At 62.7% G+C, this 13319-nt stretch overlaps 1 protein-coding gene across 1 annotated transcript; it reads right to left on the bottom strand.

Annotated features, from left to right (window-relative positions):
* Positions 1-1852: 1852 nt before the first annotated feature.
* Positions 1853-12433, bottom strand: TMEM147 (transmembrane protein 147). Its single transcript, XM_040657294.2, is given in 8 exon segments — positions 1853-2321; positions 4182-4303; positions 5586-5670; positions 6764-6837; positions 6839-6901; positions 8385-8450; positions 9296-9365; positions 12260-12433. Coding segments are annotated over 8 exon segments (678 nt in total). The 5' UTR covers positions 12337-12433; the 3' UTR covers positions 1853-2200.
* Positions 12434-13319: the final 886 nt, after the last annotated feature.

Genomic DNA, 13319 nt, shown 5'->3' with positions numbered 1-13319 from the left:
TAGCCCCCCATAGAGCCCCCCCCAAAAGCCCCATAGAACCCCCCACATAGACCCCCCCAAAAGCCCCATAGAACCCCCCATATAGCCCCCCCAAAAAGCCCCCGTAGAACCCCCATATAGACCCCCCATATAACCCCCATATAACCCCCATATAACCCCCGGAGCCCCCCCAAAAAGCCCCATAGAATCCCCCATATAGCCCCCCCATATAACCCCCATATAACCCCCAGAGCCCCCTCAAAAGCCCCATAGAACCCCCCATATAGACCCCCGCAGAACCCCCATATAACCCCCATATAAGGGGTCTCTGTGCCCCCCCCAATCCCAATCCCCCCCCCATGTATTCCCTATGGGTTCCCTGTGCCCCCCCCGCCCCCCCATAGGGTCCCTTTGTCCCCCCCCCCCCCGACCCCCCCTCAATTCCTATATAACCCCCCCATAGACCCCAAAAGGGGTCCCTGTGCCCCCCCCGACCCCCCCATAGGGTCCCTTTGTCCCCCCCCCCCCATACGACCCCCCCTCAATTCCTATATAACCCCCCCATAGACCCCCCCAAAGGGGTCCCTGCGCCCCCCCCAATCCCCCCCCCCCCATGTATTCCCTATGGGGTCCCTGTGCCCCCCCGCCCCCCCATAGGGTCCCTTTGTCCCCCCCCCCCACGACCCCCCCTCAATTCCTATATAACCCCCCCATAGACCCCCCAAAAGGGGTCCCTGCGCCCCCCCCAATCCCCCCCCCCCCCATGTATTCCCTATGGGGTTCCTGTGCCCCCCCCGACCCCCCTCAATTCCTATATAACCCCCCCATAGACCCCAAAGGGGTCCCTGTGCCCCCCCCAATCCCCCCCCCCCCCCCATATATTCCCTATGGGGTTCCTGTGCCCCCCCCGACCCCCCCTCAATTCTATATAACCCCCCCATAGACCCCCCCAAAGGGGTCCCTGTGCCCCCCCCGACCCCCCTATAGGGTCCCTTTGTCCCCCCTCCATATGACCCCCCCCTCAATTCCTATATAACCCCCCCATAGACCCCAAAAGGGGTCCCTTTGCCCCCCCCCCCATGTATTCCCTATGGGGTCCCTGTGCCCCCCCCGCCCCCCTATAGGGTCCCTTTGTCCCCCCCATCCTGACGACCCCCCCCAATTCCTATATAACCCCATCATAGACCCCCCCCAAAGGGGTCCCTGTGCCCCCCGACCCCCCCATAGGGTCCCTTTGTCCCCCCCCCCCATACGATCCCCCCTCAATTCCTATATAACCCCCCCATAGACCCCAAAAGGGGTCCCTTTGCCCCCCCATGTATTCCCTATGGGGTCCCTGTGCCCCCCCCGCCCCCCCATAGGGTCCCTTTGTCCCCCCCCCATACGACCCCCCCTCAGTTCCTATATAACCCCCCCATAGACCCCAAAAGGGGTCCCTGTGCCCCCCCCAAGCCCAACCCCCCCCCCCATATATTCTCTATGGGGTTCCTGTGCCCCCCCCGACCCCCCCCTCAATTCCTATATAACCCCCCATAAACCCCCCCAAAGGGTTCCCTGTGCCCCCCCCGACCCCCCCATAGGGTCCCTTTGTCCCCCCCCCATATGACCCCCCCTCAATTCCTATATAACCCCCCCATAGACCCCCCCAAAAGGGGTCCCTTTGCCCCCCCCCCCCCCCCAATGGAGCCCCCTCTGACCCCCCCCTCTCTCTGCAGGTTGGTGGGACAGAGAGCTGTACTACTGAGCCCCCCCCCACCGCTGGGACCCCCCCCCCAAAATGAACCCCCCCCCCGAAAAAATGGACCCCCGCCCCAAATATGGACCCCCCCCCCCTTCCACCCCCCCCGCAATGACAATAAAGCGCTTTTGGGGACATCATTGGGGGGCTTTTATTTGAGGGGGGGGGAAATGGGGGTACTTCCGGGGGGTGTTTGAGGTGGGGGGCGGCACTTCCGGTGAAGAGGTTGGGGGCGGAACTTCCGGGAGAGAGGGGGGGTAAAGAGCGGTACTTCCGGTGTGAGTCCCCACCTCTCGGGGAGGGGGGTCCGGTACTTCCGGTGTGCGTCCCCTCGTCACGTGCGGGGCGGTACTTCCGGGGTATGTTTGGGGTGGGGGGCGGTACTTCAGGCGGGGGTCCCCATGTCACGTGGGGTGGGGTGGGCGCGGTACTTCCGGGGTGTGTTGGGGTGGGGGGGCGGTACTTCCGGCGGAAGTCCCCCCGTCACGTGGGGGGCAATAGAGGCACCAGGAGCCGCAGCGCCCCCAACCCCAACAGCGCCGCCCCCACCGCGCGGACCCCCAACGCCCCCCACGGCCCCAACGACAGCGCCTGGGCGGCCCACCTGCAAAGGGGGCGGGGCTTAGCGGGGACACGCCCACCCCGGAAGGGGCGGAGCTTGGCGGGGACACGCCCACGACGAGTCCCGCCCTCTCAGACCCCCACAGCCCCCCCATAGCCGCCACTGCAGACCCCATAGAGACCCACAAAGACGCCATAGAGACCCATAGCGACCCCATAGAGCCCCACAGAGACCCCATAGCGCCCCATAGAGCCCCATTGTGCCTCACAGAGACCCATAGAGACCCATAGCAACCCATAGTGACCCCATAGAGCCCCACAGAGCCCCACAGAGACCACACAGAGACCCCATAGCGCCCCATAGAGCCCCATTGTGCCTCACAGAGACCCATAGAGACCCATAGCAACCCATAGTGACCCTATAGAGCCCCATAGTGCCTCACAGAGACCCATAGAGACCCACAAAGACGCCATAGAGACCCATAGCGACCCCATAGAGCCCCACAGAGACCACATAGAGACCCCATAGCGCCCCATAGAGCCCCATTGTGCCTCACAGAGACCCATAGAGACCCATAGCAATCCATAGTGACCCCATAGAGACCCACAGGGACCCACAGAGACCCCATAGACACCCACAGAACCCCCCATAGAGTCCCATAGGGACCCACAAAGACGCCATGGAGACCCCATAGAGACCCATAGGGACCCCATAGAGACCCATAGGGACCCACAAAGACGCCATGGAGACCCCATGGAGACCCCATAGAGACCCATAGACACCCCATAGAGACCCATAGGGACCCATAGAGCCCCATAGAAACCCCATAGACACCCAAAGAGACACATGGGGGCGCCATAGGGACCCACAGAGACCCCATAGATCTGCATAGAGACCCGTAGAGCCCCAGTGAGACCCATGGAAACCTGACAGAAATCCCATAGAGACCCACAGGGACCCATAGACGCCCACCCCCAAAATCCGCCCCTTTAATGGCCCTGCCAACCCTCAAAATCCCGCCCCAAATGGCCCCGCCCACCCACAAAGCCACGCCCACTCAACGGCCCCGCCCACCCAAAGCACCACCCCCTTAATGACCCCGCCCAACCACAAAGCCACGCCCCCGTGATGGCCCCGCCCACCTACAAAGCCCCGCCCCCTTAAAGGCCCCGCATACACACAAAGCCCGGCCCCCTCAATGGCCATGCCCACTCAAAGCCCCGCCCCGTGATGCCCCCGCCCACCCACAAAGCCTAGCCCTCTCCATGGCCCCGCCCACTCAAAACCCCGCCCCCCTAATGGCCCCGCCCCCTTAAAGGCCCCGAACGCACAAAGCCCCGCCCACTCAAAGCCCTGCGCCCTTAATGGCCCCACCCACGAAGCCCCGCCTCCTTTAATGGCCCCGCCCACCCAAAGCCCCGCCCCCTCAATGACCCCGCCTACCCACAAAGTCCGGCCCCCTCCATGACTCCGCCCAACCACAGAGCCCCGCCCCCTTAACGGCCCCGCCCACTCCAAAGCCCCGCCCCCTGAACGGCCTCGCCAACCCACAAAGCCCCGCCCCCTCAACGGCACCGCCAACGACCAAAGCCCCGCCCACTCAAAGGCCCCGCCCACTCCAGAAGCCCGCCCTTTAAATGGCCCCGCCCACCCACAAAGCCACGCCCACCTTAATGACCCCGCCCACCCAAAGTCCCCCCCAAACACAAAGCCCCGCCCCCTAACGGCCCCGCCCAACCACAGAGCCCCTCCCCCTTAATGGCCCCACCCCCACAAAGCCCCGCCCCCTTCGCGGCCCCGCCCCCCATAGCTCCCCATTCATTCCCACCGTCCCCCCCACCCCCTCCCCTTTTAGCCCCGCCCACCCCGGAAGTCCCGCCCACACCCGGAAGTCCCACCCACCCGGTCAGGAAGCCCTCGTAGGCCACGCCCACCAGCAGCCCCCCAAGTGGGACCCGCAGTTTGGGGGGGAGGTCGTGGCGTCCCGAGGCCCAAAGCAGCGCCGCCGCCGCCACGTGACGCACCTGTGGGGCACAGACCCATAAGTGTGGGGCACAGACCCATAGAAGTGGGGCACAGACCCATAAAAGTGGGGCAGAACCATAGGTGTGGGGCACAGACCCATAGAAGTGGGGCAGACCCATAAGTGTGGGGCACAGACCCATAGAAGTGGGGCACAGACCCATAGAAGTGGGGCACAGACCCATAAGTGTGAGGCAGACCCATAGAAGTGGGGCAGACCCATAAGTGTGGGGCACAGACCCATAGAAGTGAGGCAAACCCATAAGTGTGGGGCACAGACCCATAAATGTGAGGCAGACCCATAGAAGGGGGGCACAGACCCATAAGTGTGGGGCACAGACCCATAAGTGTGGGGCAGACCCATAGAAGTGGGACACAGACCCGTAAGTGTTGGGCACAGACCCATAGAAGTGGGGCACAGACCCGTAAGTATGGGGCACAGACCCATAAGTGTGAGGCAGACCCATAGAAGTGGGGCACAGACCCATAAGTGTGGGGCACAGACCCATAGAAGTGGGGCACAGACCCATAGAAGTGGGGCAGAACCATAAGTGTGGGGCACAGACCCATAGAAGTGGGGCACAGACCCATAGAAGTGGGGCACAGACCCATAAGTGTGAGGCAGACCCATAGAAGTGAGGCAGACCCATAAGTGTGGGGCACAGACCCATAAATGTGAGGCAGACCCATAGAAGGGGGGCACAGACCCATAAGTGTGGGGCACAGACCCATAAGTGTGGGGCAGACCCATAGAAGTGGGGCACAGACCCGTAAGTGTTGGGCACAGACCCATAGAAGTGGGGCACAGACCCGTAAGTATGGGGCACAGACCCATAAGTGTGAGGCAGACCCATAGAAGTGGGGCACAGACCCATAAGTGTGGGGCACAGACCCATAGAAGTGGGGCACAGACCCCTAAGTGTGGGGCACAGACCCATAAGTGTGAGGCAGACCCATAAGTGTGGGGCACAGACCCATAGAAGTGGGGCAGAACCATAAGTGCGGGGCACAGACCCATAAGTGTGGGGCACAGACCCCTAAGTGTGGGGCACAGACCCATAGAAGCGGGGCAGACCCATAAGTGTGAAGCAGACCTATAGATGTGGGGCACAGCCCCATAAGTGTGGGGCACAGATGTGCATCTATGGGGCTGGAACTCACCCGTATGATAACAACCCCCCCCCCCTCCCAGAGCAGAGACCAACATCTATGGGGCAGTGACCCCCCTATGGGGCAGCGCCCCCCCACTTGTGGGGCTGCCCCCCAAGTGCCCCCCCCCCTCACCAGGCTGATGTTGGAGTCCAGCCCCATCTGCACGTGCCGCCAATCAAACTCGATGCCGCGCGCTCCGACCCACAGCGGGACGCAGCTATGGGGCAGACCCACAGCTCAGGGCCCGCCCGGCCCCATAGTGCCCCATAGCCCATAACCTGGCCCCATACCCCCCCCAATAACCCCCATATCCCCCCAATAACCCCATACCCCACCCCTATCCCCCCCCAATAACCCATATCCCCCCCATATCCCCCCAATAACCCCATATCCCCCCATATCCCCCCACATCCCCCCCAATAACCCCATACCCCCCAATAACCACATATCCCCCCATATCCCCCCAATAACCCCCCCATATCCTCCCCAATAACCCCATACCCCCCCCAGTAACCCCATATCCCCCCCATACCCCCTCCAAGAACCCCATATCCCCCCCATACCTCCCCCAATAACCCCATACCCCCCCCATACCCCCTCCATATCTCCCACATCCCCCCAATAACCCCATACCCCCCCCAATAACCCCATACCCCCCCATACCCCCTCCCATATCCCCCACATCCCCCCCATAACCCCACATCCCCCCAATAACCCCATATCCCCCCCATACCCCCCCCAATAACCCCATATCCCCCCCATATCCCCCCAATAACCCCATATCCCCCCCAATAACCCCACATCCACCCATATCCCCTCCATATCCCTCCATATCCCCTCCATACCCCCCCAATAACCCCATATCCCCCCCCAATAACCTCATACCCCCCCATACCCCCCCAATAACCCCATATCCCCCCCATATCCCCTCCATATCCCCCCAATAACCCCATATCCCCTCCAAATCCCCCCCATACCCCCCCAATAACCCCATATCCCCCCTCTACCCCCCCATATCCCCCCATATCCTCTCCATATCCCCCCAATAACCCCATATCCCCCCTCTACCCCCCCATATCCCCCCCATACCCCCCCAATAACCCCATATCCCCCCCATATCCCCCATACCCCCCCAATAACCCCATATCCCCCCTCTACCCCCCCATATCCCCCCACATCCCCCCCATATCATCCCCAATAACCCCATATCCCCCATATCCCCCCAATAACCCCATACCCCCCCCATATCCCCCATACCCCCTCAATAACCCCATATCCCCCCCACGCCCCCCCCATATCCCCCCCCGTACCGTGAGGTGAGCAGCTCTGCGGTCGCCCACCCCATAGCGGCCACGAGGATGCGGTGCTCCCCCTTCCCCCCCCCCCCTCCCCAACGCCAACTGCAGCCCCCCCAAATCGGCCGCGTCCACCGTCGCCCTCAGGAACTCCTTTAAGGGGGGGGGGGGGGGGAAATAGGGGGGGTCACCCCAATGTCACAGCCACAGAAACCCTCAGAACCCCCACAGAGCCATATAGTCCCCATAACCCCCCTGACCCCATAACCCCCCCATTGCCCCATAACCCCCCCCTTTACCCCATAACCCCCCCCGACCCCATTACCCCCCATTACCCCATAATCCCCCCCGACCCCATAACCCCCCCATTGCCCCATAACCCCCCCGACCCCATAACCCTCCCATTGCCCCATAACCCCCCCATTACCCCATAACCCCCCCCTTACCCCATAACCCCCTGACCCCATAACCCCTCTTACCCCATAGCCCCCCTTTTACCTCATTACCCCCAACCCCATAACCCCCCGACCCCATAACCCCCCCCTTTAATCCCAGAACCCCCCATTGCCCCATAACCCCCCCGACCCCATAACCCCCCCCTTACCCCATAACCCCCCCCTTTACCCCACATCCCCCCCAACCCCATAACCCCCCCATTACCCCATAACCCCCCCGACCCCATAACCCCCCCATTGCCCCATAACCCCCCCCATTGCCCCATAACTCCCCCCAACCCCATAACCCCCCCAACCCCATAACCCCCCCGACCCCATAACCCCCCCATTACCCCATAACCCCCCCGACCCCATAACCCCCCTTACCCCCCAACCCTATACCCCACATCCCCCCCCAACCCCATACCCCCCCCGACCCCATTACCCCCCATTACCCCATAACCCCCTCAACCCCATAACCCCCCCCTTTAATCCCATAACCCCCCTATTGCCCCATAACCCCCATTGCCCCATAACCCCCCTGACCCCATAACCCCCCCCCATTGCCCCATAACCCCCCCTTACTCCATAACCCCCTGACCCCATAACCCCTCTTACCCCATAGCCCCCCTTTTACCTCATTACCCCCAACCCCATAACCCCCCGACCCCATAACCCCCCCCTTTAATCCCATAACCCCCCTATTGCCCCATAACCCCCCCAACCCCATAACCCCCCCATTGCCCCATAACCCCCCCGACCCCATAACCCCCCCCTTACCCCATAACCCCCCCCTTTACCCCACATCCCCCCCAACCCCATAACCCCCCCCATTGCCCCATAACCCCCCCGACCCCATAACCCCCCCCATTGCCCCATAACCCCCCCCAACCCCATAACCCCCCCCATTGCCCCATAACCCCCCCGACCCCATAACCCCCCCCATTGCCCCATAACCCCCCCCTTACCCCATAATCCCCCCTTTACCCTATAACCCCCCCATTGCCCCATAACCCCCCCTACCCCATAACTCCCCCTTACCCCATAACCTCCCCCTTTACCCCATAACCCCCCATTGCCCCATAACCCCCCCCAACCCCATAACCCCCCCCATTGCCCCATAACCCCCCCGACCCCATAACCCCCCCCATTGCCCCATAACCCCCCCCTTACCCCATAACCCCCCCGACCCCATAACTCACCCCCACCAAATCGTAACCCCCGGAGGGTCCCTCCCATGTGGGGAAGAACGTGGCCAGGAACAGCATCTGGGGGGGGTAACATGTGGGGCACATGTGGGGCACGTATTGGGTACGGGGACGCTATGGGGGGTTATGGGGGGGGTTATGGGGCACCATGGGGCACTATGGGGCTCTATGGGGCACTATCTGGATGCTATAGGGCACTATGGGGCGCTATGGGGCTCTATGGGGCACTATGGGGATGCTATGGGGCACTATGGGGCTCTATGGGGCGTTATGGGGATGCTATGGGGTGCTATGGGGCTCTATGGGGATGCTATGGGGTGCTATGGGGCTCTATGGGGTGCTACAGGGCTCTATGGAGCACTATGGGGCGCTATGGGGCGCTATGGGGATGCTATGGGGTGCTATGGGGATGCTATGGGGCACTATGGGGCGCTATGGGGCGCTATGGGGATGCTATGGGGTGCTATGGGGATGCTATGGGGCACTATGGGGCTCTATGGGGTGCTATGGGGCACTATGGGGTTGCTATGGGGCTCTATGGGGCACTATCTGGATGCTATAGGGCACTATGGGGCGCTATGGGGCTCTATGGGGCGCTATGGGGCGCTATGGGGTGCTATGGGGCTCTATGGGGCACTATGGGGAAGCTATGGAGCACTATGGGGCTCTATGGGGCGCTATGGGGCACTATGGGGATGCTATGGGGCACTATGGGGCTCTATGGGGCACTATGGGGATGCTATGGGGCACTATGGGGCTCTATGGGGCGCTATGGGGTGCTATGGGGCTGTATGGGGCACTATGGGGATGCTATGGGGCACTATGGGGCTCTATGGGGCGCTATGGGGCGCTATGGGGCTGTATGGGGCGCTATGGGGCGCTATGGGGCCGGGCTGCACCCCCACCTTGCAGAGCTGCACCAGCACATATGTGGCTCCCGCCTGCACACAGCGCCAGAACGCGCTGTACTCCGACCTGCCCAGTACAAACCAGTACAGACCAGTATGCACCAGTACGCACCAGTAAGCACCAGTAAGCACCAGTATGCACCAGTACACACCAGTACAGACCAGTACGCACCAGTACGCACCAGTACACACCAGTAAGCACCAGTAAGCACCAGTACACACCAGTACAGACCAGTACGCACCAGTACGCACCAGTAAGCACCAGTACACACCAGTACACACCAGTACGCACCAGTACACACCAGTATGCACCACTACACACCAGTACACACCAGTACACACCAGTTTGCACCAGTACACACCAGTACACACCAGTACAGACCAGTACACACCAGTTCACACCAGTATGCACCAGTACGCACCAGTACACACCAGTACAGACCAGTATGCACCAGTACGCACCAGTACACACCAGTACGCACCAGTATGCACCAGTATGCACCAGTACACACCAGTACGTACCAGTAAGCACCAGTACACACCAGTACACACCAGTACAGACCAGTACACACCAGTATGCACCAGTACACACCAGTACAGACCAGTATGCACCAGTACAGACTGGTATGCACCAGTACACACCAGTACACACCAGTACGCACCAGTAAGCACCACTACACACCAGTAAGCACCAGTACACACCAGTACGCACCAGTACACACCAGTACGCACCAGTATGCACCAGTACAAACCAGTACAGACCAGTACGCACCAGTAAGCACCAGTACAGACCAGTATGCACCAGTACACACCAGTACGCACCAGTAAGCACCAGTACACACCAGTACACACCAGTACAGACTGGTATGCACCAGTACAGACCAGTAAGCCCCAGTGCAGACCGGTATACACCAGTACAGACCAGTAAGCCCCAGTACAGACCAGTAAAGCCCAGTACAGACTGGTAAGGCCCAGCACAGACCAATATGCACCAGTACAGACCAGTAAGGCCCAGTACAGACCAGTATGCACCAGTACAGACCAGTATGCACCAGTACAGACCGGGCCCCAGTACAGACCAGTAAGGTCCCACCACATCCCAATAAACCCACTGCGCCCCACAGCGCTCCCAACTTTCCCAGTAAGGACCCACACCTCCCAGTACGGCCCAGTATGCCCCAGTCCATCCCAGTATGTCCCAGTCCAGCCCAGTATGTCCCAGTCCAGCCCAGTTCATCCCAGTCCATCCCAGTCCCCCCAGTCCCATTCCCAGTCCCCCCCAGTCCCACTCCCAGCCCATCCCAGTTCATCCCAGTCCCACTCCCAGTCCATCCCAGTCCCCCCAATCCCACTCCCAGTCCCCCCCAGTCCCACTCCCAGTCCATCCCAGTCCACCCCAGTTCATCCCAGTCCCACTCCCAGTCCATCCCAGTGCCCTCCAGTCCTACTCCCAATCCATCCCAGTCCCTCCCAGTTCATCCCAGTGCCCTCCAGTCCTACTCCCAATCCATCCCAGTCCCCCCCAACCCCACTCCCAGTCCCTCCCAGTCCATCCCAGTTCCCCCCCCGTCCCCTTCCCAGTCCCCCCCAACCCCACTCTCAGTCCCCCATTGCCCCCCAGTCCCCCTCCCACTGCCCCCCAACCCCACTCGCAGTCCCCCATTGCCCCCCATTGCCCCCCAATCCAACTCCCAGTCCCCCATTGCCCTCCACTGCCCCCCAACCCCACTTCCAATGCCCCCATTGCTCCCCATTGCCCCCCAGTCCCCCCATTGCCCCCCAACCCCACTCCCAATGCCCCCATTGCCCCCCAGTCCCCCTCCCACTGCCCCCCAATCCCACTCCCAGTCCCACCATTGCACCCCATTGCACCCCATTGTCCCCCACTGCCCCCCAACCCCACTTCCAATACCCCCATTGCCCCCTACTGCCCCCCAATCCCACTCCCAGTCCATTCCCCCCCAATGCCCCCCAACCCCACTCCCAGTCCCACCATTGCCCCCCAACTCCACTCCCAATGCCCCCACTGCCCCCCATTGCCCCCCAGCCCCACTCCCAGTCCCCCCATTGCCCCCCAGTGCCCCCCAACCCCACTCCCAATGCCCCCACTGCCCCCCATTGCCCCCCAACCCCACTTCCATTGCCCCCATTGCTCCCCATTGCCCCCCAATCCCACACCCAGTCCCCCCATTGCCCCCCACTGCCCCCCAACCCCACCCCCAATGCCCCCACTGCCCCCCATTGCCCCCCAACCCCACTCCCAATGTCCCCACTGCCCCCCAGTCCCATCCCAAGTACCCCCATTGCCCCCCACTGCCCCCCAGCCCCACTTCCATTGCCCCCATTACTCCCCATTGCCCCCCAACCCCACTCCCCGTTCCCCCCATTGCCCCCATTGCCCCCCAACCCCACTCCCAATGCCCCCACTGCACCCCAGTCCCACCCCAAGTACCCCCATTGCCCCCCAGTGGCCCCCAACCCCACTCCCAGCCCCCCACTGCCCCCCATTGCCCCCCAACCCCACTCCCAATGCCCCCACTGCCCCCCAACTCCACTTCCATTGCCCCCATTGCCCCCCAGTCCCACACCCAGTCCCCCCACTGCCCCCCAACCCCACACCCACTGCCCCCACTGCCCCCATTGTCCCCCAGCCCCACTTCCATTGCCCCCATTGCTCCCCATTGCCCCCCAACCCCACTTCCATTGCCCCCACTGCCCCCCATTCCCCCCCAGCCCCACTTCCATTGCCCCCATTGCCCCCCAGTCCCACACCCAGTCCCCCCATTGCCCCCCAACCCCACTCCCAATGCCCCCACTGCCCCCCAGTCCCACACCCAGTCCCCCCATTGCTCCCCATTGCCCCCCAACCCCACACCCACTGCCCCCACTGCCCCCCATTGCCCCCCAACCCCACTCCCCGTCCCCCCCTTTGCCCCCCCCCCCTCCCCCCCCGGCACTCACAGCCCGCTGCATTTGTAGGTGATGAAATAGGGGCAGTATGCGAGAGCGAAGCAGTTCCCGAAGTGGAACAGCGTCATGGCGGGGGGGGGGGAAGGGGGGAACGGGGACGGGACGGGACGGGGACCGGACAGCGCCGGGCACAGCGGCGGCTACAGCCACTTCCGCCTCACGTGTCCCGTGGCCCCGCCCCCGCGCTGGGATGGGCCAATCGCCGTGCTGGGAACGCCGCAGCGCTTCCGGTTGGCGCTCCAGCCACGCCCCCCTGTGGGCGGGGCGCATCGCCGCGCTTCCGCCGGGCGGATCTGTAGGCGGCCCCTGAGGGGAACGGCGCAGCACTTCCGGTGACGGCGATGGCCACGCCTCGCGCGGGCGGGGCATAACGCCACACTTCCGCCGAGCGGACCTATAGGAGCCGTCTGAGAGCGGCGGGAAACAGCGCACTTCCGGTCGGGCCAGTGGCCGCGCCCCCCGCTGGTACATCACTTCCGTGGGCGGGGCCAGGTGACGCCACACCCCCCCCATTCAGGACCACGGACAGCGCTTCACAGCTTTATTGGGGCGGGTGGGGAACCGCGGGGACACAACGGGGGGCAATGGGGGACAATGGGGGGACATTGGGACCCAATGGGGGACAATGGGACTCAATGGGGGGACATTGGGACACAATGGAACCCAATGGGGGACAATGGGACACAATGGGACCCAATGGGGGACAATGGGACTCAATGGGGGGGACAATGGAACCCAACGGGGGACAATGGAACCCAATGGGGGACAATGGGACACAATGGGACTCAATGGGGGACAATGGAACCCAATGGGGGACAATGGGACACAATGGGACTCAATGGGGGGACAATGGGACACAATGGGGGGACAATGGGACTCAATGAGGGGGAGGTCAATGGAGGGGGACAATGGGAATCAATGGGGGGGGACAACGGGACACAATGGCACCCAATGGGACTCAGTGGGAGGGGACAATGGGACACAATGGAGGACACAATGGGACTCAATGAGGGGACAATAGAACACAATGGGACTCAATGGGGGGGGACAA

Source organism: Gallus gallus, unplaced genomic scaffold, assembly GCF_016699485.2.
Source record: "Gallus gallus isolate bGalGal1 unplaced genomic scaffold, bGalGal1.mat.broiler.GRCg7b scaffold_100, whole genome shotgun sequence".
Lineage (NCBI taxonomy): Eukaryota > Metazoa > Chordata > Aves > Galliformes > Phasianidae > Gallus > Gallus gallus.
This window is presented reverse-complemented; position numbering and strand designations above follow the sequence as displayed.